General features: G+C 42.7%; 1 protein-coding gene across 7 annotated transcripts in view; it reads right to left on the bottom strand.

Annotated features, from left to right (window-relative positions):
* LOC145349012 (glutamate receptor 4) overlaps positions 1 to 25,776 on the bottom strand; it is a 262,985-nt gene that overhangs the window by 141,078 nt on the left and 96,131 nt on the right. For all 7 annotated transcript variants that reach the window (XM_080197219.1, XM_080197220.1, XM_080197225.1 and 4 more), the window contains exons 5-6: positions 24,514 to 24,567; positions 22,268 to 22,429 (exon numbers count right to left, since the gene is read on the bottom strand). In XM_080197219.1, the coding sequence (XP_080053345.1) occupies positions 22,268 to 22,429; positions 24,514 to 24,567 (216 nt within the window). The remainder of the gene's footprint in view (positions 1 to 22,267; positions 22,430 to 24,513; positions 24,568 to 25,776) is intronic.

Below are 25,776 nucleotides of genomic sequence, written 5' to 3'. Positions count from 1 at the left end.
AAATGCATGGAGTTAGTCCTTCTGGTATTAAGGGGCAATTTAGCACGGCCAATCCATTTAACCCGCACATCTCTGGACTGTGAGGGGAAACCAGAACACCCGGAGGAAACCCACGCAGACATGAGGAGAATGTGCAAACTCCACACAGGCAGTAATTCAAACCAGAAATCAAACCCGGTTCCCTGGTGCAGTGAGGCGGCAGCGCTAACCACTGTGCCACCCCTACCACTAATACCTACCACTGCTGAAATAACACTGGATTCAGCAGCGGGAATCCAGGCAAATGGAAGAATTAAAAATCACATTACAACACCCCAAAAGTAATTGGGATGGTGTTATTCATGAGTTGCATGGAAGACTCAAAATGTTGGAATGGAAAATGAAGCCCCAGCAGGAAGAAGCTACCACTCAAAAAGAATTAAGCAAGATTCATTTTGACTGACAACAAGAAAAATGCTAAGGGGTTATAAACTGTCCAAAGACCAAACCAAACAAAAATATCAAGGCTTTCTGCATGCACGTAAAAAGCATCTGAACCAAATTTCGAAAGTGGCTAAGGAAGCTCTGTCGATACAAAAAAAACAAGTTTGAACTTGATATTTCACAAAGAAAATCCAAAATATTTGAATCTGGGGAATGGATTTAGAAATAAAGATATGTCTGCAATTAACTGGAAAGAAGAGGGTTTAATGGTAATATTGATCGGGACATTATTTCTGGATGTAAACAAGTGCCAGAAATCTCCGGCCATACACGCCCCCGCTGCCGCTGTAAACAAGGATAGAGAATCTGGCACTCAGTGAAATCTCCATTCACTGCAGTGGGATCAGGGAATCCCTGTGGAATGAATGGCTGGAAAATTCCGGCCAACGGCAATGCTGCGAAGATGGAGGAAAATAAAGATCAGAAGATGAAATCTGGGCAGGCTGATTCAAAAATTGAGCTTGAAAATTCATACATTGTTAACAGTGAGGAGTCCCTACTTACACAAGACTTTGAATTATAATTGTTGTGATATGAAAATGAAAATTTTTACAGAACACCACAAGAAGATATATTGTATATCTATATTTGATTGTGGCTCCCGGTTACTGATTTAACAACGAAATGTTATCAATATGGGCTGACTTGGAGACAATGGGGAGATTGCTCTGTGGATATCATGTAATAAGATTGTTAAAATTGTGGCATGTTGGGAATTGTTATATTTTAAATGGTAGGAATTAAAACACATCAGGATGGCAATAGGCCTTCATTTTTGTGAGGGGCTGGTGTTAGAATTTTATGATTCCTGTCAGGAATACAACTTGTGGTTTAGGAATTGGAATTTTTAAATGTAGGATCAATGAAAACATCTGGGTTGAAATTCTCCTGTCTTGCTTGCTGTAGGAATCATAGCAGCTAAGACAGAAAATTCAATAGGCCATTTAAAGGTCTGTTGAGCTCAGGCGGGAATTTCTGGTCTTGGGGTCACGCGGTTGGAGAACCTCGTCCCTGGTTTGAGAATATGGTAAACAAACCTGGAATAATTGCAAATAAAAAGGTGGTCTATGTCTGTTTATCAAGGCCATAGTTCAAAATACTGGAACCTAAACAGCTTTTTGGTGGAGGTAGGATGTCTACAGCCGGCTCAGTTTAAATTATTCATATGGTTTCTCAGAACAAAGGGGGATGTTTGAGGATTGAAAACAATTGGTCCAAAATTAGTGGGTGGCACTGCTGCCTCACAGTGTTGTGGACCTGAGTTCGATTCCAGTTTGGGTCACTGTGTAGAGTTTGCATGTTCTTCTCTGTGTGAGTTTCCTCCAGGTGCTCCGGTTTCCTCCCCCAATCCAAAGATTTGCAGGTTAAGTGGATCAGCAATGCTAAATTGCACCTTAATGTCAGAGGGACTAACTAGGGTAAATGCATGGGGTTATGGGGATAGGGCCTAGGTGGGATCGTAGTTGGTGCAGACTCAATAGGCTGAATGGCCTTCTTCTGCACTGTAGGATTCTACGATTCTATCTCCGGCATCCCAGGCATCCCTCATTGCCTTGGGGACAGATTAAAAGAGCATTTTATTTTTGGTAATCGTTTTATCTGGGTGATTTTTCATAGGCATAAGCAGGCTGAGCTCTAGATCTTGAGCGGTTTACAGAAGGCAGAGAAATGATTTGCCAGGCGATGCAGAGCAGCTGGAGCCAATAGCAGAAGGCTATCACAAACCCAAGGATGTTTTGCCATTTGAAGTCAATAAGCCAGATTGCAGTGATGCCCAAGCTTTAATTAGGGAACCAGCCTCTTCCTGAGATCCCCAGAATCACAGATATCAGTTTTCAGCCAATTCAGTTCACTTCACATGATATCAAGAAATAGCTGAAGGAACTGAATACCGCAATGGCTGTGGGCACTGACAACATTCCAGCAGTAATACTGAACTCTTGTCCTCCAGAGCTAGCTGTGCTCCAAGCCAAGCTGTTCCAGGATTGTATGACATCTACATGGCAACATAGAAAATTGCCCAGCTTTGTCTTGTCCACAAAAACTACCAACAATTTGTCAAAGTGATGGAAGGCGTCATTGATACTGCTATCCAAAGGCACTTACAATGCAATAACCTGCTCACTGATGCTCAGTTTGGGTTTCACCAGGGTCACTGAGCTACTGACCTCATTACTGCCTGGGTCCAAACATTGTCAGAAGAACTGGACTCCCGAGGCAAGGTGAGAGTGACTGCCTTTGACATCAGGGCAGCATTTGACTGAGTGTGGCATCAAGAGCCCTAACAAAACTGGAATCAATGGGAATCAGTGGAAGACTCTCCACTGACTAGAGTCATGCCCAATGGAAGGTAGGAAGATAGTCGTGGTGGTTGGAGATCAATCATTTCTGTTTCAGTCCATCACGATGTGAAGATGCCGGTGTTGGACAGAACTCCCACTCACCTGATGAAGGAGCAGCACTCCGAAAGCTTGTGGCTTGTGCTACCAAATAAACCTGTTGGGCTTTAACCTGGTGTTGTGAGACTTCTTTCAGTACATCACTGCAGGAATTCCTCAGGGTAGTGTCCTAGGTCCAACTATCTTCAGGTGCTTCATCAATGACCTTCCCATTAGGTTAGAAATGGCAATGTTTGATGATGACGGTACAATCTTCAGTGCCATTCACAACCTCTCAGATTCTGAAGCAGTCTATCCATGTGCAGCAAGACCTGGACAACATTCTGGCTTGAGCTGACAAGTGGCAACTAACATTCACACTACAAGGCCAGGTAATAATCACCTCTAACAGAAGAGAATCTAGCCATGTTATCCTGACATTCAATGACATTGCCATCATTGAATCTCCCACTGTCAACATCCTGGGGGTTGCTATTGATCAGCAATTGAACAGGACCAGCCATATAAATACTGTGGCTACAAGAGTAGGTCAGAGTAACTCACCTCCTGACTCCTCAAAGCCTGTCCAGCAGCTACAAGGCACAAGTTCAGAGTGTGACTTTCCATTTGCCTGAATGACTGCAAATCTACCAACACTCAAGAAGCTCTTCAACATCCAAGACAAAGCACCCCGTTTGACTGGCACCCCATTCACCACCGACGCATAGTGGCCGCGGTATGTACCATCCACAATATGCACTATAGAAACTCACCAAAGTTCCTTTGACAGCATCTTCCAAACCCACAGGCTCTACCACCTAGAAGGACAAGGGCAGCAGATAGTTGCAAATATCTAGTTCATGGTTCAAGTGCTTTAGAATATACCTTTTAGTTTTAGAATATAACTTCTTATTTTAAGAATTAAAGTTTCAACTGTAGAAAATGGGGAATGCAATGCAAATAAGCTAGGAGGTTATTACACTTACAAGGTTAGAGTAAAGAGATAGAATTGTAGAGCAGCAGGTGGGAAACTTAAACAATGCATGACCTAACTGAAATCAGAAGCTGAAAATGGAAATAGAAGAGGCAAACATAGAAAGGAAACTGAATCTTCCTGTTTCTTAGGACAGAAAAACTGAATCTAGAATCTGGAAACCAAAATTGCTGGGCTGACTGAAACCAGTTGAGGCGATATAAAGGGATGTAAAGCCACCCAAGTGGTAGTTGAAGCTTGGGACTGGTGGGTGCAGTTTGCAGCTCCCTGAGAGCAGGTAGCCAAAGTAAGTTACAGTTAGATAGACCTGCATCTTTAAATGTTAATGGTCCCTATCCAGATCGTAACAAAGTGCATGGGAACACCAACACCTGGATGTTGCCCTTAAAGCCATCCACCATTCTGACTTGGAATTATAATTGCCATTCTTTCACTATCGCTGGGTCAAAATCCTCCAACTCCTCTTCTAACTGTACTGCGGTGATGCTTTCAACATGTGGATTGCAGTGGTTCAAAAAGGCAGCTAATCACCAATGCCTTAAGGGCAATTAGGCTGCACCCACATCCTTTGAAAGAACTTTTTAAAATCTTTAAGTATTGAAGGGGAGTTGGAAGGTTTGTCTTGCTGGATGCTACTGGAAGGACCCCAAGAATCTCATATCTAATAGCGTTGTGGAAATACTGAAAGAATCCAATTCCTGAAAGTTGTGGCAGGCCTTGGTTTGGTCTCATGGAAAGTTAAAGAACTCTCAAAATCTTTTAAAGGTTAGGGGGACTATTGGATTAAAAGTAGAACAGGGAGTGTTGTATTGAGGTTTGCAAGTTCAAAGCGTTAGTGCGCATGAAATAAAGTGTCAAGTAGTTGTGTTGCTTAACTCTTGTGCAGTAAATGTTTTGGTTTAAACGTGAGATCCTGTAGTGTAATTCTTTCTTTTAATATCAGGGAGTTTGAGTAACTGATCTCCATTGATTTTGTAACATATTGGGGGTGATCTTGAGTCTGTGCTCTCCACAAGATTGGTGAGGGGGCAGTGGGGGTGGTGGGGGGGGGGGGGGGGGGGTGGCTGCTCAAGATCCAACAAAACCTGGAAATCATGAATCTCGCCAGCGAGTTAGCAATTACTAATTTTCGCCACTCCTTGCCAGCAACATAATCAGGGTCAAGCCTATAATAGTGCACTTCAATATAATTCAAAACCCACTCGCTGTATTTTCACATATTGGTGAGGTTTATAATAGGTTCACCCAGATGTGAACCTGTTGTGGGAGAATGGGGCTCCCCACCACCCCCCTCCTATGGGAGCGAAGGTAAGTATAGCCTCCGGGGAGAGGGACATGGTCATTCCCGACACTGCCTCATGGAGGAGGACTCATTTATTTGTGGCAGTGGAGGGGGTGGATGTGAAAATGGTGTGGATGCTGGTGATGGTTGTTTGGCAGAGGGAAGGGCTCTGACACTCTTCCCTCTGGGTGAGGATTTGGGAGAGAGAGAGGGTAATGCTGTCTTTGATGGGGGTGCAGATTGTGGGAGGGGAAGTTGGCTTTGATCGTCAGGGAGGGGTGGGGTGGGAGAAATGCTGGCTTTGATGGGGGAGTGGGGAGAAGAGAATCTTGAGAGAAAATTGGCCTGTCCTCTGGAGAGAAACACATTGGTTTTCCGTCAGATACTGACACTTTGCCATTTTTTTGGTAAGAATGTATCAGTGTAATGTGCACTGGATCTGCCGAAGGCTCTTGACTCAACGGGTAACAGTGCTCACTCCAAATTTCCATGTAAATGTCAAAAATTCTGTGGCATTATTTGAAGAAGAGCAGTGGAATTGGCCAATGTTTATTCCTCAACCAATACCATGTTTATCTTATTGCTGAATGTGAAACCTTCCCAGGTACAGATGAGTTGGTGTGTTTCCCAATGTTACATCAGTGATTACCTTCCAAAGGACTTCACTGGGATGTTGTAAAAGGCCCTAAATCATAATGAGAGGGAGACCTGTTTTTTCCTGCCCGTACATTCAATTACACTCAAACAAACCGTGGTCTGCAAAAAATCCAGCTCCAGTACAGATCTTGGCCTTTTACTGACCTGTAGATGTCAGTGCTAATGCTGAGCAACAGTTACCCACTAAACAATCAGACTAATCCCCCTGTCAGCCACTTTAAAAATATTTTCATGTCAGAGGTGGGCCAATAGTTCTTCAGCTTCTCCTTCAGAATCCTGGAGTAGCTGCATCTGAATAAGTGATGGAACTGATTTTGGTGTGGTAATTTGTTCCATCAGTAATGACGATCTTCTCAACAATGTCATTATAGCTTCAATTCTACTCTTCGCATTCTCTCCACATTTCCTGGGACTGATTTTTGAAGCTGCGATGGCAGCAGAAAGGAATAGATTAAAGTACTTATTGCGGAATTCTATAATAGCTGGTTAAAAACATTATGCATGCACATTGGAAAGACTGAACCTAACCACAGGATCAGTTCTGATAAGACAATTTGACATCGTCACTCAGGATATAACCCCTGAGGTCTTATATCAAGCCAACATTCTGTCTTCAGCCAATCATTGCTGGAAGGCTGACCAGTTTTGTACCACTCTGACCATTCAAGTGATCCAGTCCCCTGTATTGGGAACAAGGCCTCGGTTTAGATGTGAAGTGCTCCTACTCTGCTGCATCTCTGCTCATTGACGGGATCCCATGAACCTTGTGACCGATGTTTGGTTAGCAGAACGGATACAGGTAAATACTAACTCAGGTGTTAGGCAATGATGTGATGTTAACTCAATAGCTAAGACTTTTATTGAAATAAATCTCTACTGATACACAGGTCCTGTCACCATCTGATGACTGTACAGCCAGTTATTTGATTGTTTTATTTCTGAATTGACAGTTATGCATTACCAGTGGCTCCTCTAAGAAGCTGAGTTTATATTTTTTCTTTCTCGCCTCCTGAGAAAAATCTGTGTCTTCTTTATATTGGAACTTGTCAAACTGCTACAGAAGGTTTGGTGTCATTAAAGAAGATTTTTTTTTATGTTTGTCCACATCTTATAAATTCATGCTAAAATGCTGATATTGTAAAATATAACATTATTGCCCATGAACATTTTGAGTTTGAGTGAAACACAGTGCAAAACAACTTTTGAAAATTCTGCATTTGATGCCTATAAATAATAATAAAATAAATGTCATGAAGGAATGTGAGTAATGCAGTGGGTTAGTACACAGTTACTTTGCTTTGAATTCAATCTAAGTAGCAGAATGAAAAGCCTTGAAATTTCCTCGGGATTCTCCCAATCTTCACTTTAGTGGGAGATTGGCGGAACCCCAGAGATACTGCATACAAACATCTGAATTAGGAGCATATGTAGCTCATTTGGCCTCTTGAATCTGTTCTGACATTCAACAAGATCATGGCTGAATTGGTTGTTGTACATTCCTGTCCTTCCCTGATAGCATTTGATTCTTTCTAGCAAGAGTCTATCTACTTCTGCCTTAAAAACATTCAGTGACCCTGCTTCCATTGCTTTCTGAGGCAGAGTTTGAGATAAAAAATTTTGTCTCATCCCTGTCGTAAAAGGACAATCCCAAATTTTAAAACAGTGGCCCCTAGTTCCAGACTCACCCCAAGATTTGACTTTCTACGTCCACCTTGTCAAGACCATTCAGGATCTTATATACTTCAATCGTATCACTCCTCACTCTTCTAAACTCCAGTGAAACTAAGCCCAACTTGTCCAACTTATCCTCATAAGAAAACCCACTCATTCCAGGTATCAATCAATAAAACTTCTCTGAACTGCCTCCAATGCATTTGCATCCTTCCTTAAATAAGGAGACCAAAACTGCAGCGAGTATTTGAGATGCAACCTCACCAGTGCTTTGTATAATTGAGGCATAACATCCTTACCCTTATGTTCAATTCCTTTCATTATAAAAGGATAGCATCTCATTAGTCTTCTTGATTACATGCTATACTTGACACATGCATGGGAACATGTGAGTCTCTCTGCACCTTGGAATTCTGCAGTTGATGTCCATCCAAGTAATGTTCTGCTTTCTTATTCTTCCTACCAAGTGAACAACCTCACACTTTCCCACATTATACTCCATCTGCCAGATTTGAATCCATTCATTCAATCTATCTATATCCATCTGCATGTCTTCTGCATAAAGAGCTGAAAATGGTGTGATTTCACGGTGAGCCCCACTTCCCTCTCAACTAAATAACAGGAGATCAGAAGAATCGCCACAGAATTTTTAGTCCAATGTTTCTTCTTGGTTGCTAAGATCAGTTGAGAAATTAGCGCTTGAGATCTCAATGCAGTTTATCAGGAAGAAGCAGTAAGAACTCATAATTCAGCACAAATTGAGAGTCTTGTTGACAATTCTAATTGCAGCAATGAGTTTTAAAATATAGATTGATGCAGTAGGGGATTCTTTTCTAAGCACAATGTATTATCAGCTGAGTGAATAACAGCTTCCAGGGAGCTCCCAAGCAAATCTGATTTCCCTATTGAAGGGAAAAAATACACTCGTGGGGATGGTTTTCACCACAGGAGGTAACAGTGACTTTGACTATAACTATTCCATCGTTCCCAGACTTAGAAATGTTCGCCTCAAAATCTCTTTGGTTCCGTCAGTCTGCAGCTGTAACTTCCAGTGGGAAACTGAAGGTAACTCAGGAAAACATGTGCTGGATCTCCTCTGTTTCCTTATGTTTCCTGGTTGTCTTGTAAGTGCAGAACGTCTGAAAGTAAATAACTTTATCAAAACTTGAGGACCTGCCAACTATACCAAGAGAACACCTCTAGAGTCAGGAGGGGAGTGAAGAGATCTGAACATTTGTACCATCCTGTGCCATACTAATTTGTTGCTCTCCTCAGTGAAGAAAGACAGTGGGTGTCACCCTATTGCACTCCTGGGATTGGGTCTCAAGGAATTTTGGCCTCTTGCCTTGTCTTGTTCTTGTACTTTGCTCCATCCCTTTGCCATCATTTGTCTTATCAAAGGTTCTGCACTTACAAGACAACCAGGAAACAGTTACTGTTATCTCCTACAGTGAAAACCGTATCTTTCATTCCCAGGGGAGTATTTTTTTTTCCTTCAGTGAGGAAATCAAGTTTCTGCTTGACAGACGCGTAGGTCAGAATTTGATGCCCTTCCACAGTTTGTGTACCCCTACACCCCCACTGGCTGGTGAAGTTGGCAATTTAAATTGCCATTTACTTTGGTGGGATCAAAAAATCCTGCCGGACAGGAGGGATCGTAAAATCTTGACCTTAAAATAGCCCTGCTGAGTTGAAAGAATACTGCAAGATGTAAAACATTGATCTGCTGCTGAGATGTGGCTTTTTTACTTCAGAGATTGTCTTCTTGGGACTGAGAAGGTTGTTTCAAATGTTTGAGGTATACAAAATTGTGAGAGGTAAAGAGAGAATAGACAGGAGGAAACTGCATTCCTTGGCAAACTAAGTGGCAGAAGGATTAGAGGGGACATGAGGAAAAACTGTTTTAAGCAGAAGACGGTGGATGTATGAAATTCACAGCCTGAGTGATGCTGGAGCCCTAAATTTGTTTAAAAGTACCTGGATCTGCACCTTAAATGCTTTAAGCTGCACGGCAATAGACCATGTGCGGGGAGGTGGGATTAGAAAGGATACCTGGGTGTCTTTGGGTCAGCTAGACAAGATGGGCCAAATGGTACCCTTCTGTGCTGTATCATGGTTGTAGGTGGGATAGTTAGTAAAATGGCACATGTCAATTGTCTTGGCCCTATCCTGCCACCTTGCCAGTGGTGAAAAAGTGGCTGACAGCACGCCCACCTGGAGCCCAATTGAGACACTTACGTGACCAATTAAGGACCTCTTCCAGTCACTTCTGGAATTTTACCACCAGTAATAGGAGGCTTGCCAGGTAAACCCTGGCATCTTCCTGACGGCTTCTGGTGGCCTTCTGCCACTTAGTTTGTCAAGGAATGCAGGTTCCTCCTGTCTATTCTCTTTACCTCTCACAGTTTTGTGTCCGTCAAACATTTGAAACAACCTTCTCAGTCCCAAGAAGACAACCTCTGAAGCAAAAAAGTTGCATCTCAGCAGCAGATCAATGTATTGCATCTTGCAGTATTCTTTCAACCCAGCAAGAATATTTTAAGGTCAAGGTTTTATGACCTCTCTTTTTCTTCTTGAACAGATTTTGGCTCATGAAAGGCTCCCTGGTGGTAATGGTTCCCCACAGAGGTAACAGCACCACCTGCCCACAGTGATTCCCCAGCCCCTTTCGCCAGAGACTGCCTGACTGACTTTGGCAATGCCAGACCACACTTACCTGGCTTTGAGGATGCCATCCATTCATGCACCCTCATCCTCCAGTGCAACTCCAACAATGGCCACCACTAGGCATGGCGCTGCTGAGGCTGATGAACTCCTGGCCCTCTGATTGGCCAGCAGTTCCCATGGACTCTATTTAATTGGTACAGCAGGCCAGTCAGCAGCCACTTTACAGGTCGCTGCTGATTGTGGTCCCATGTGCCACTCACAACCTCCCCACTGGCATCATAGAGTTCAGCCCGACAATTCTGTATGCTAAGGACAACAGCAACTGTATTTCCAATATCTAACCATTGTTAGTCCAATATTCTCTGGCTTTACAAACCATTGGAAGAGAAAGACCAGAAATTGAGGAAGAAGGAATCACAGGTAAAATCCTCCACAAGAAGTCATTGTTGGATTCGCTGTGCAGGATGAGTAAGTGGGTTTCAAACTGAAATTAAATCAGATCAGAGTACTGCAGCATGTGACCTTCTGTGAACAGAAAGACTGGATAACTGTGTAATAAGTACTCTCTATGCAAGAGGAAGATCTGAGCCACACTGTCATCTGGGACATGCAAAATTTCATGTATTATAAATTCCTGATCTGCAAGTAATGTAATGAAATTCTATTTCTGAATTTTATTCATCTTAATCTGACCCTCAATCTCAGTGACTTCTATCATCCCAGTAGGATTTTCAGCCCCTGCAGCGCTTTCTGGCTTTTTTTTCAATGAATGCGTTACCCTGGTTTCTATCAGACCTAATATCCGAATAATTACTTCACAATAAGTGTCTGTTGGAGCTGAAGGTCTTTCTCCTGGCTTGCAGTACATGCAGAACACTGTAAAGTGGCTGATCCAGCACAGAAATACACATAGAACTTCGAGTGCGTTGATCTCTCCAGACAGAGGGAGACTGAAGGGATTCCAGGCCCAAATTGAATTAATCACTAGAAACTTAGCCTATGCTTCCTGCATATATAAATAGTTGCACCTGCACCTGTGAAAACTCTTGTTTTAAACAACATGGATGGCACAGTGGTTAGCACTGCTACCTCACAGCGCCAGGCTCAATTCGAACCTCGGGTCACTGTCTGTGTGGAGTTTGCACTTTCTTCTCGTGTCTGTGTGGGTTTCATCCGGGTGCTCTGGTTTCCTCCCACTGTCCAAAGATGTGCGAATTAGGTTGGTTGGTCGTGCTAAATTGCCCCTTGTTGTCAGGAGATTAGGCAGGGTACATACCTGGGGTTACAGGGATAGGGCCTGGGTGGGATAGTGGTCAGTGCAGACTTGATGGGCCAAATGGCCTCCTTCTGTACTGTAGGGATTGTATGAAGACAGCTAATCCCGTGATGCATCAGGACAGCTCATTGACTCAATAAAGATAATACTGCCTTTTGTTTTCTTTAGTATTTTGCTCAAAAATGCTATAATAACCAGCAGGTGAGGCAGTATTGACCGAGAGAGAAACAGAGTCCACACTTGAGTTCAGATGAAACGCTGCAGACCTGAAATACTGGGTAGAATTTAATTTTATGAGAAATATTCTAAGTGTCCAGCCCGAGTGAAAATGGGAGAGTTTCAGATCAGTTTTTTGGGCGTGTCTTTGCTTCCAATCTTATGAGCTTAGTGCATGAAAAATTGGGCTAGACAGTTTCCAGTCTCTAGAGGAAGTGGGTGGGGCTTAATTCACCAGACAGTTTGCTCTTGCAACAGGGAGAGCCACTGCACATGTGCAAACCTCTGAGGCCAATCATGAGCTCCACACCGCCTGGAAATATCTCTCCTGCTGGCCCCTCTCCTCCCCCACCGATTGCATGTAGAGGCGCAGTGGGCCTCCCTCCTGCCACTGATCATCTGCCCATTGACAGTAAGCCCCTCTGCCTCCCCACCGATTGCAACTGCAGAGTGGCAGCAGCCCCTGATCCCTTCCACCTGATTGGCCTGGCCCAGCCTGGATCCGCCCATTAAGGCTCCACCTTTATAGGTGTCGCCCCACCCCATAGACCCCATCCCCTTCAAGTCCCATTCCCTTCAGGTCCTGCCTCCTGGCACTGCCCGGTGGACATTGCCAAGATACCAGGCTAGCAGTGCCATGGTGTCAGGCTGGCAGTGCCAAGATGCCAGGCCAGCATTGGTAGGGCACCTCCAGCTTTCCTTCAATCTCTCTGGCGGTGGGGTGGGGGAGGTCTCAATGACCTATAGTTCTATCGACACGGGCAACATGACTGTTCCCTGTTGCTGGGGAGTAAATGCTCTCCTCGCTGGACAGAACCTCTCCCAGCGAGATCACAAAGGCTGAGCTTGGGCAATTGCATTCCGGGCTTGCTCATAACATGTTAATGAACATTTAAACATAATTAAATAAATTGTTCAGCCTCTTGCTGGAAATGGCTAAGAGGCTGATTGCACTGGATATCCGGTGCCTGTAAGAGGCTGAGAGCCGAACCTGATTTCTCGGCTCTTGTGCAATTTTACTGGCTCGGTCTGCCCACTGATGAGTGGGTGAACCTCTGTTTCTTTTTCCACAGTTGCTGGCAGACCTGTCGAGTATTTTCAGCATTTTCAGCCAATTAACAAGAATGCTGCAGTGGATGAATTCCCAAAATGTACATGAAGTGGTTTTCTAGAAGGATTTGTTGAGGGACCAACTAGTGAGTGGGCTATTTTAGATGTAGTATTGTGTAATGAGAAAGGGCTCATTAATAATATTGTTGTAAAGGAGCCTTTAGGGAAGACTGACCAATAAATGACAGAATTTTACATTAAGTTTGAAAGTGATGTCGTTCAAACCGAAACCAGGCTCTTAAATCTAAACACAAGAAACTGCAACGATATGAGGGGCAAGTTGTCTGAGGTAATTCACAGAAACCTTACAGTGCAGGAGAAGGCCATTCAGCCATCAAACCTGTACTGACAACAATCTTCTTTATGTAATAGTATGTAGTGAAAAGTATTGTTTCTTGCACGCTCTATAGAGAAAGCATACTGCTCATAGAGAACGAAACGAGAGAGTGCAGAATGTACTATTACAGTCATAGCTAGGGTGTAGAGAAAGATCAACTTAGTGAGAACTAGGTCCATTCAAAGGTTTGAAAGCAGCAGGGAAGAAACTGATCTTGAGTTGGTTGGTACAGGACCTCAGTCTTTTGTGTCTTTTTCCCGACAGAAGCAGGTGGAAGAGAATATGTCACATTATGCTGGCAGCGGGAAGTGTAGACAGAGTCAATGGATGGGAGGCTGGCTTGCGTTGTGATGGATTGGGTTACATTCACAACCTTTTGTTGTTTCTTGTGGTCTTGGCAGAGCTGGAGCCATACCAAGCTGTGATACAACCAGGTAGAATGCTTTCTATGGTGCATCTGTAAAAGTTGGTGGAAGTTGTAGCTGACATGCCAAATTTCATTAGTCTTCTGAGAAAGTAGAGACCTTTTGTAAGCTCTCTTAACTATAGTGTCGGCATGGGGAGACCATGACAGGTTGTTGGTGATCTGGACACCTAAAAACTTGAAGCTCTTGGCCATTTTTATTTTGTCCCCATTAATGTAGAAGTCGATGACAAACTCCTTCATTTTGTTGACGTTAAGGGAGAGATCTCAGCCAGGCCCTATCCCTGTACCCCCATGTGTTTACCCTGCTAATCCCTCTGACTCTAAGAGGCAGTTTAGCAAGATCAATCTAATCCCAGTGTATGAGGAAACTGGAGCACCTGGAGGAAACCCACACAGCAGTGGAAAAAACATGCAAGCTCCTCTCAGACAGTCACCCAAGGTAGGAATTGAACCCAGGTGCCTGGTCCTGAGGCAGCAGTGCTAACCACTGTGCTGCCTTTGATTGGGAAACAGCATTGAAAGGTCTGACAATTAACAGGCAATTAGCATTTAAAGAAATAATACATGGTTTGCAACAAATATACATTCCTTTGAGGCACAAAAACCCAACAGAAAAGTGATCCAGTTGTGGCTAATAAGAGATGTTGAAGATTGTATTAGATCAATGGAAGAGGATTATAAAATTGGCAGAAAAGTAGGAAGCCTTAAGATTGGGAGCTTTTTAGAATTCAGCAAAGGAGGACCAATAATCTGATAGAAAAATAAAAAAAAAATACAGGTGTAAAAACTAGGGAGAAACATAAAAAGGACTGTAAAAACTTCTAGAGGTATGTAAAAATGAAAAGATTGGCAAAAACAAATGTGGGCCCATTATAAGCGCCACTTATCTGACCGCTCACCATAACCCTTAATTCCTTTACTGTTCAAACATTTATCTATTTATCTATCCTTGCCTTTAAACATCAATTGTTGGGAAAAGGCTGGAATCCATTATAAGGAAGTCCGAACAATGCACTGAGAAAAGCTTAGAACAAGTCAACATTGTTTTACTGAAAGGAAAAATCCTGATTGACAAATTTATTAGCGTTTCTGAACATGTAACTAGTAGAGTTGATAAAGGTGAACCAATAAATATAGCATACTTGGATTTCCAAAAACATTCAAAAAGGTGGCACACAATGGGTTAGTAGGCAAAATAAGGGCTCAAGGGGATGGACATAATAAATAGCATGGATAGAGGTTTAATGGACAGAAAACAGGGCAAAAATGGGCTTTTTCAAGTGGAGCTGAGATTTTGAATATTTTCAAGGCAGAGTAGACAGATTCTTGATTAAAAAATGTGGATGAAAGGGTTTCGGGGTAGGTGGGAAATTACAATCTAATCACCTATGATCTTACTGAACGGCAGGGTAGATGAATGGCAGAGCAATCTCATCAAGCCACCCTATCTCTTGAACCCCTCCTCTCCACCCCAACCTCAGAGGCTTTGAACTGGGGTGCATGGATGGTCAGTTTAAATAACCCTTCTCCCAGGATGTTGGAGGCATTGCTACAGAAAGGCTCCCCAAAGAGAGAAGCAGAGGCAGCAGCAAAGTAGCATTGTCACTGGTAATCCAGAAACCCCATGGTAATGCTCTGGGGACACTGGTTCAAACCCCACCATGGTAGATGATGAAATATGAATGCAATAAAAAATTCTGGAAATAGAAGTCTGATGATGATCAGCAAACAACTGTAAAAATCTATCTGGCTCACTAATGTCCTTTTGGGAAGGAAATCTGTCATTATTTCCTGGTCTGGCCTACATGACTGATTCTTAAATGTCCTCAGGGATGGGCAATAAATGTTACCTGCCAGTGATACCCACATCCCATGAACAGGTAAAATATAGAAAACTTTTGGCCATTCTAAAAGCTGTTTCTGAGGGAATGACCATGAAGTGTGTTCCTCGGCCGTCCATAGTGACATACAAAGGCAACTTCCATGAGGAGTATTGAGATTTATGAAAATAAAGTATGGGCATATGAATTACATCTTTGCTCCTTGGTCAGTTCCACCTAAGACTATGTTCGTTCGTGCACTCCATCTGCAGGAGATGGATTAGTATCGAAAATATACTAAGCTACATTCCATTTGTAATGTATTTTTTTACAACATTTGTCCCTATTTATTAATTAAAATTAAATTTGAGGTAATTTTCAACTTACATCTAACTTTAGCAAAACTGATCTGAGTTAGCGAATAGTTTGTGCTTTGTCCTTTTTTTGTTTCATTAAGTGAGAAGTAACTTACTTTTGTCAGCTTTATGCCTCAGATAAGTTGGGTAAGCTGGAGTGTTAACATTCTCCTTATCATAAAGTTTCTATCTAATATCTCAAAGCTACAGAACTCATTATTTTAGGATAATAAGCTGTAAGAGTTAGCAATTTGGAAAACCTCTTCATATTGTGCCCTTGGCTCCTTGGCTCTCTCCTCTGAGTGCTGAATTGTCACGGGTGCCAGCTTTCAGATGAGATGTTAAATCTAGGCTTTGTTGTTTGCTTAGATGGATGTGAAGGATCATTTGGAATATTCAGGTCAGATCAGAGGAGAGTCTCCCTAATGCCCTGGCCAACAAGCAGCACAACTAAAAAGCTGCTTATTTAATCATTTATTTAATTGCTGTTAGTGCCATGTGTGAAAATTGGCTACTGCATTTGCCTGCTTGGCACAGGAATTAATTTAACATTTGATTATTCATAGTATTATAGAGTCCCTAGCATGGAGAAGGAGACCATTTGGTCCATCAAGCCTGCACCAACAATAATCCCACCCAGGCCTAACTCCATAATCCCAGCTATTTACCCCGCTAATCCCCCGACACTAAAGGCCAATTTAGAATGACCAATCCACCTAACCTGCATATCTGGACTGAAACCAGATCATCTGGAGGAAACCCACACAGACACAAGAAGAACGTGCAAACTCCACACAGACAGTCAACCGAGGCTGGAATTGAACCCAGGTCCCTGTGCTGTGAGGCAGCAGGGCTAACCACTGCAATATCATGCAGTTTTGTTGACTATGAAGAACTTTAAAATGACCTGAGAATGTGATAAGTTGCTATATAAATGCAAGTTTGCACTCTCCTTTGTGAATTGTGATTTAATTAGAATTGATTATGGATGATTAAAAACATTAAGTCAGCTGAATGACTGAAAACAGTCTGGTGAATGGTTGTTTTATAGATTGAAAAAGATATATGGTGGAGTTTCCCCAGAGTCAATACTTGGAGCACATCTTCTCTTTATCTATTTAATAACCTTGACTTGACCATACAGGGAACAATTTATAATGTTTGCAGTTAACACAAAACTGCAAAGTGTTGTGAACTGTGAGGAGGATATTGATAAACTTCCAGAGGACATAGACTGGTGGGATGTGTGGACATGCGATAGATGCAATTCATAGCAGAGAAATGTGACGGGATACATTTTTGGAGAAGGATGAGAGGAGGAAATAAAAATAAGGGGGATACAGAAGCACCTGTGCTCAAATGGTTGAAATTAATAGAGTAGGTTGGGAAAACTGTTATTCAGGCTAATGGGACCCTGGGCTTTATAAATAGAAGCTTGGGGAGTGCCAAAGCAACAAGTCATGATGAACCTTTATAAATCACTGACTTGGCTTCAATGGGAGTTTTTTGTCCAATTCTGGATACCACACTTTAGGAAGGAGGTTAGGGAATTAACAAGGGTGCAGAAAAATCTTTACAAGAATGATTCCAGGGATGTGGGATTTCAGTTCCATGGAAAATTTGGAGAAGCTTTGGTTATTCTCCTTAAAGAAGGTTCACTCGGAGAAGCTTTGGTAGAGATATTCAAAATCATGAGGGGTTTGGACCAAGGAGATAGGGGGCAACTGTTCCCATTGGTGGAAGGAAACAAGTGGGCACAGATTTAATGTGAATGGCAAAGTGAACCAATGGCAACATGAAGCAAAACTTAACGCATTTGTTAGGGATCTGGAAAGCACTGCAAGAGTGTGCGGTGGAGGCAGATTCAATCATGGATTTCAAAAGGGAATTGGATGATTAACTGAAGAGGAAAATTTCCAGGATGATGGGGAAAGGGCAGGGGAAGTGAGACGAGCTGAGTTACTCTTGCAGAAAATCAGCACAAACATGAAGAATCAAATGGCTCTCTTTCTGTCTATAACCATTCTATGATTCAATAGTTTTCAATATATTGCACCCAGCTCCATTAGAACACAACCTCTCTTTTCAAAGCAGTTGAACAATATTCTCACTTTCAATTAGAGAAAATTGAGATTGATAAAATAACCCAACAAAGTTGACTGGGGAGTGATTGTGCTCCTGGTGTGTCAGTAATTTAGTCTGTTGCCCCGATGCAATTTTTCTTCAGGCAGCAGGTTTCATTCTTTACACGCACAAACTGAATTCCCCCACTGAGCGAAGGAACCACTGTGAATGACAAAATTCTTTCTGCCGTTTCGTATTCTGGGAAACAGAATCCATCCCACACGAGATCATATTCTTCAAGTGAAAATGCCCAGTCGCTGTCAGCAGAAATCTCCGCTAGTGGGAGAGGACAGTGCACTCAGCCAGGAGTGTGTCACCAAAGCTGTGATCCTAGATGCCTTATAAGAAAGACTGAACAAGGTTATGGGAGAGGAAACACTGGAGGAAGTAAGGTAGGGCAAAACTGGTGGTCTCCCCAAGCTCATAGCTTGTACCTTTTGCTCGACTCCCTCTTCACTCGCTCATTTGCGCCATCAACCACATACAAACGCAGCAGTATTTCTGCATCCTGCCATGTGAAACAATAGGAAAGATGTCTGTCTTCACCACTTGAGCTGGGAGCTGGTAGAGTGGATCAGCTTACCATACAACTCACTTCATTAACAGTCCATTGATTTTAAACATAAGACGAGTTTACGCTTTGGAGTTCATTTATTACTTGATACCCAAATTTAGTTGTCTTTGTAGACAGAAAGGATTTTTACTTCACCAGTTCAAGTTCAATTTTAAAGCAGGGCCAAGAGGGGTGAACTCCTGTGGAAGAGGCAGGGGTCTCGGTGGCCAGCTGCCAGTGAGATCCCCACGTCACCTCATTACAAGAAGACCTGATGCATCTTTTATCTATCAGCCATGTGACAGGCCAGTGGTAGGTATTCCTCCAGGAATAAGGACTCCGCTCCAGAACTATTTGGATCAGTACTCTTATTTCCCAGTTTTTAATGGTGTTCCATTTTAGAGTATACAAGACCAGTTCAGACTAGTATTCTTCTTTTCCGGTTTTTACTGTTTTTCCTTCTGGGCTGCACACAGAAGTCCCATTTGGAGGTCACAAACTCTATTAAATGGCAACGCCATTGGAAGATGGTAGTTGCTGAGATCGTCTCTGGAACCCAGGTCAGTGGTGAGTGATGGCAAACTGGGTGTCAGAGAGTGGGGTTTGCAAGGAGGGGGATTAGCATCAAGGACAGGGAGGTGGCACTAGGTGGTCCCCTACCTTCCTATGTCAGGGCCCCCTGATAAGACACTGAGCGCTTCTGCATGAAGCACCCCTCCACCTCAGGAGGATACCAGGAACACTGCATGGGTTTGATTGTTATGCTTCCTAAGACTCCACCTATCGCTTGCTGAACACCACTGGCCATGGGATGAAGCCCTTAAATGAGCAATAATTACCAATTAAGAGCTTCAATTTGTATGGGGCAAGTAGGTCATACACAGCTTTCCCATCATAGACTTAATCAGGATGAAGGCAGAGAGGCGATGAGTCCCCACCTACCAAACTCCCAGCCAATTAAAGGTCACTGCCACTAAATTCACCGCAGGCGAGGGCACAGGGTTCTACCTGACCTTTTACCAACCCACTACAATGACACTTCACCCTTACAAGGTTTGTTTCAATGACAAGACTTATCAATGAGATAGGACTTGGCATCACCATTTAGTTCCTTTATACTTAAATAAAAAAATGAAGTTGTTTTCTCTCAATATATAACTTTGCTAAGTTGTATGTGTTGGGAATATTCTCACTGTTTCTGGAGAAATGCTTGTGCAGCATTACAACACCACAATGTAAGAAATGGCAAGATAAGAACAACTAATCAAAGCCATCACGTCAGCTCTTTCCATAGATCAGGTACAATCTACTCCATCGTAATCGCCCAAGAGTAAGCAAATCCTATATTGAATGTCCTGTGCCCCTTTCGCTACCACTGACTGAAAATGCTCTCAATCACAGATAACCCACTAAAATAGACTGATAGTCAATCAATTTCATACATATTTTGGAAAAAAAATATTAAGCGAGAATAATAGCTTGATACAGGAATGTGACAGTAAAACATTGTCACTCAATGAGGATTGATAAAACATAAAGGCTGTATGATGAGGAGAATGAGGAGGAGTATGAGGAGCCTGAAGGGGAGGAGGTAACCAATGCAGCTCCTTAGTGACCTGGCAGACCATGATTGATTCACCCAGTTGTCCTTCCAGTAAACATTACACCAGCTCCCCTTTCTCCAATAGTCCCCCACCTCATCTTTCCTTTGGAACTGACCATCACAGTGTATGTTTGATCAGAAAATAAACCAATCATAATTTTTTCACAAATAAAATTTATAAATCAAATCATGCCACATTACAGACAACTGCATTCCATTAAATCATGTCCTGATGACCTAAGCAGTGTTATCCATGTAGCTGCCACATGGCTAAGTTTCAGTGGAGGAGGCTGTAATTGGCTTTGTTGGGTTACTTTGAATATCCCCAGGCCCAAAAGGCTTGGCTTTGGGCTGCACCATGGGCGGCAGTAAGCAGGGCTGCTGGCTGGCCTGAAACAGCCACAACCACTGGTAGAGAGCCATGGCAATTCGACTAGCCCGTTGGTGATTTACGGATTCCTGGAATGATGCCTTGAACACTGGTATTGAAAGCTGGAGTGACAGCCCCCTGAGCCAATGCGGGACAGCCCCCTGAGCCAGTGCGGGACGGCCCCCTGAGCCAGTGCGGGACGGCCCCCTGAGCCAGTGCGGGACGGCCCCCTGAGCCAGTGCGGGACGGCCCCCTGAGCCAGTGCGGGACGGCCCCCTGAGCCAGTGCGGGACGGCCCCCTGAGCCAGTGCGGGAGCAGAGTGTTTTTGCATGGTAGCTCCTTGAACTGCCACGAGTTCAGCCTGACATTTGATTGGATGGCTTCTGCTGCAATGAAAGCCGAGACATTGACTGTCAGATGCTGCATCCTGATTTGATCAACAAGTGTGCTCATGAAGCTGGCCACCATTTTGATTCTGAACAGGATGGGCTCTGTGCTTTCAGCCAAGTTTCTGTCAGACTTCTTCATACTCCTTGGCATTGCAGGCTTTCTGGCAGGCCTACCAATGCACTAAAGTGAAAGGAGGAAGCTGAAGAGTTATGGTGAACGGCTGGTGTGACAGAGCTGGTGGGGGTGAACAAAATGTGCACGCTCACACCATCTTCTGCTTGCAAATCAAAGAAATGATGGAAAGAGAAGGAAGATTAGGTATGAGGACATCAGCATCCTCAACTGTTTCCACCTCCCTGTTGAACGTACATCGGCCTTGACTGAACAAATAACAGTTGCTGCTTTCTCTGTTCCCTGTTGGTGTAGGGACAGGCAGCCATGCCTGTCCTCTTTCAGGTAGGGGTTGCTCCTTCCAACTGTGTGCCACCTTGTCCTGTAAGAGAGAAGTAAGCGTTTCAATGGGTGTGGTGCAATGTGTTTGGATGATGTGGCTATCCCATTGAAAGCTAGCAGTTTGTGCAATCTGAGGGATTTGGGACTGAGGTCTGCAGCAGTGTACGAGGGTGAGGGGAAGCCGTGAATGTTGAGTATGAGCTGAGACTGATAGAGGTAGGCTAGAGACAGGGCTGCAGTGCACTGAGAAATGGGTCAGGCCAGAGGTCTGTTTGTAAGGATATTGAATGTGCATTCACTGACCTTGGCTACTTTGCTTCACTACATCAAGGACCTTGGGGCTGGATTCCTTGCATTGACATCGACTGAAGCCCCTGTCTTTGAAAATGTGTCTGGAAACCCTCCTGACCCTTGAGGATGGATGACATTTCTCCTCCTCTCCATTCCCTGTACCAAGGACTCCAATGAAGCACTAATGGAGCCTCCTCTCAGGCAAAGATGCAGCTGGTTTTAGATACTGGAGCCTTGCTGTCTTCTCATGATTTTGCATCCAGTGCTCAGGCGTGCAGTCAGTCCACAGCACATTCGCTCTGCGCCATAATAATTTAAATTAACAAGCAGCAGAAGTTTGTACCACCAGCATTGGAAATAGCAGACATGGAGGAATCACAATTCCTGTCTCCATTTTAATGTCCTGTCCAACTCTGTAATCAAATTGTCTGATCAAGAAGATAACCACAAACAGATTTCTTTCTAACTTCTTTCGATGCAATAGGCTCACAGGCTGTTGACAGTGCAGTATCACGAGCAGTTCCAATATTTTACACTATTCATCTATTTTAACCTCTTTTTCTACTGAAAGTATGCTGAACAATTTAACAAATGCTTACTGTCAAAAAATGACTTCTGCCAGTAGTAGTGGACAAATATTTAATGTACACCCAAGACATCAGTTCAAACTGTTTTAGTGAACTTTAATCCATTTAAGATAAATAGGATAGAGCGAAATGATATGAAAATGTTAAATGTTAATGCAGCATTATTTCCAGGCTATAAGTGAGTCAATTCACCACTGTCTTATAAGATTTCATAACTGTACCTTCAATTGAGCATTATCTGTCCCAGGAAACTCTCTCTGATCCAGCTTCTTCCAGCGTTGCATAAATTTAGTAACAACGGGTCTGCTGTAATCCACTATTTGGAATCCCGTTACATTCGCTCCTCCATGCATAAATCTATCCAGGGGTATATCCTTGAATCCCTGCAACCACATTAGGAATCACCATGCAGTTAAGGTCTGATTATGACATGAGGCCCACTAGTCTATGAATATTTCAATAAGATGTTTATATCATTCATTTTGTCAGTCTGGACTAATCAAATTATGACCGTAAACTCCATTCTGACCTGTCTGTATTTTTTTAAATTCATTTGTGGGACATGGCCATCACTGGCTGGCCAGCATTTATTGCCCATCCCTCCTTACTCTTGGAGGGCAGTTGAGAGTCAACCATTTTGCTGTGGCCCTGGAGTCACATGTAGGCTAGACCGGGTAAGGATGGTAGATTTCCTTCCCTAAAGAACGTCAGTGAACCAGATGGGTTTTTCCAACAATCGACAATGGCTTCATGGTCATCAGCAGATTCTTAATTCCAGATTTTGTTTTTAATCGAATTCAAATTCCACCATGTGTAGTGTCAGGATTTGAACCCAGATCCCCAGAACATTAACTGAGTTTCTGGATTAATAGTGTAGTGAGAATACTACTATGCCATTGCCTCCCCAAGTTTGAAATTTATAACTCTTCTGATGACTTTCCAATATTAATTCTTTTCCACCACACAATGCACGTCTCTTAAATGTTCTCAGTTTTGTGACCAAAGCAATTCTCACAGCTTTATAGTCTAATTGTGTCATCAGCTGAATGTACACTTACAGCTGGGATCTGCTGGATAGCAATGGACCTGAAGGTGCCCATTTCCATTCTGGCCAAAGTCAGCTAAATCAGTAAAAGGGTTGAATTTGAAGTCTTACTGGTATGTTCGGCCCATGTAATCACTATATAAAGCTACTGAGCGATCAGTTCAAACATGTAAATAAAGTAGTAGAACATTTATGGTTCAGTATAATGGAGGCCACTTGATCTGTCGTATCAGTACTGACTCTTTGTTCAAACAATCTAAAGCTAATCCTATTGCCATGAACTTGAATTTTCTTCTTTAAATATTTAACATATGTTGCCTTAGAAGATGCAATATTCTTTGTTCAACCATTATTTGTAGCAACACACTCTATGTTCCTATATCCTCCATGGAAATAAATTTCTTCTAACCTCTCCCATTACTTTTAGCAGGAAGTTTAAATTGATGAATCCTCATCGCTGACTACCCAACAAAAAAACTAGTATTTTCATACTAACTTTATCTTAGAAATCTTGATTAAATTTCATCTTTGTTCCAAAGGAAATTGTCTCGACATGTTAATAATCACAATTATACTTTCCAATCCTGGCATCATCATGGTGATTGGCATTCTCTTTCACAGAATCATAGAATCCAGACAGTTCAGAAAGAGGCCATTTGGTCCATCACCAACCCTTTGACACAGCATCTTATCCAGACCCTATCCCCTAAGCTCCACATATTTATCCTGCTAAACCCTCTTGCCTACACAACTTGGGACACTTAGAGGTGATTTACCAACCTAATTTTTGGACTGTGGGAGGAAACCGGAGCAGCCAGAGGAAACCCATGCAGACACGGGGAGAATGTACAAACTCCACACAGACCTAAGTGGGAATTGAGCCTGGGTCCCTGTGCTGTGAAACATCAATGCTAACCACTGTGCCACGATGCTGCACTTCTATCTTTATCTCTAAAATGGGGTGCCCAAAATTATACAGAATGTTGTAAATGTGACCTAACTAATGTTTTGTTCAAATTTTTGTTTCTTCATTTTTCTTTGCCTCATTGTCAATTTAAAAATCAAAAAGAAAACTGTTGTATGTATGGTTTTGTCTAGCTGCACTCATACTTCTGTATTTGAATCTTTCATTCTCTTTGTTCCTCTATACCTTTCTGTTTGTTCCACTAAATATATCTCTCTTTCCTTATTTTACCTTGCAACATTTATGATCTCACACTTATTCACCTTAAGTTGCACAATAAACAGTTTATTCTTGTCAAAGCCATGTCATTCACTCCACGGCATCCTCCATCCATTCAAATCAGCCCACCCTCCAATCCATAAGAGGGAAATCCAAAAGAAAAATTTAGGAAACGAATAATGAAAATGTAACCAGATGATGGGTGTTGTTGAAGAGGTAAATAACAATATAGTGCTCACCAAGTTGGCTAGGACATAATGGTAGCCTCTGACGTGTTTCCCAACACTTACAATCTGATCAAAAGAGAAAGAGAAAAAAGAATCACAACATTAATAGTCAACATGAAGAAACACAGGTAAACTGTTAATGTATGGTTGTGGCTTAATTAGAAAACTTTATTGTAATAAGATTGCCATTGGTGTGGAACTTTTGGTTGGTTTTCTGCCCTATTAGCTCAACATCTGATATCATGACCTAGGTTGGGAGGTATAGGTGATTCTTCTGTTTTCCCTCCTCATCTTGGCAGCAATTGGGGTCCATATCAGGTTTTTCTAACCTACCCCGGGGATTACATGCCTCTTGGGTCGAGCTGTTCCTGTGTCCACCATAAGCAGGAGTGGACCCTAACTGAGCTTCCTGTGGGCCCAAAATGTATTAACAAGCTGAAGTAACCAACTCCAGAGGGCATTGTTTACCTTAGAACACAGTGTCTGGTTTCCCTGCCGGGAATGATTAAAAATGTCAGTCCTCTTTTCAATCTGTTTAGGGCCTCAAGCCCCCCACATCAGCGTAACGCCTTGGCTCGCGGCATTCTATTGCTCCTCTAACCAAATGAATCATCTCTCAGGCTGCTAACCAGCACATTTCTGACCAAAGTGATATCTCTAAAGAATGTTTATTTTATTCTTCCAGTAAGGTTTGTGAGGTCTAACTTTATCCTTTCGGCCTCTGCTCTTTGCAGAATGAAACACACAATGCTATTAATCCGATGAGAATTGTGTGTCCCATTAATGCCACATCAGTCAGATTAATTGCGGACCTTCTGAGTGTCATTCACCTCTCATTTCTGAATAAAAACATGACCCATTTTGACATTAGTAAGCTTTGAAAATGAACGCAGCTCCAAATGTTTCAATGGGTTTGCAATCTGTATCACTCTTGCTGATTGTAAATGTCACTCCTTCTATTCTGCAATGCTTTGTTAATTGTACTCTGCTACCATTTTATGGTTATATTGATCCCTTCTTTGCCGCTGCATCCATGAATATTTCACTGCCATTTTATGCACCTCGCTTGTATGGGAAGGGAATGAGAGGCAGGGAGAGAGACAAAGAAAGGATGATGTTCCTTTCTGATTACCTTCTCATGCATGTAAAGCATACCCAGTAGGGGAAATTTGAGTTAAAAAAAAGGAAATACAAATTATTTGTGATATTATTTCACATATAAAGCTGTCACTATTTCTTCAGAAGGAGTGGTACAGGTTAGTACATTCATCATCC

Source organism: Carcharhinus amblyrhynchos, chromosome 10, assembly GCF_965287045.1.
Source record: "Carcharhinus amblyrhynchos chromosome 10, sCarAmb.v2.hapA, whole genome shotgun sequence".
Taxonomy (NCBI): Eukaryota; Metazoa; Chordata; class Chondrichthyes; order Carcharhiniformes; family Carcharhinidae; genus Carcharhinus; species Carcharhinus amblyrhynchos.
The sequence above is the reverse complement of the archived record's forward strand: the minus strand, read 5'-3'. Positions and strand labels throughout refer to the sequence as shown.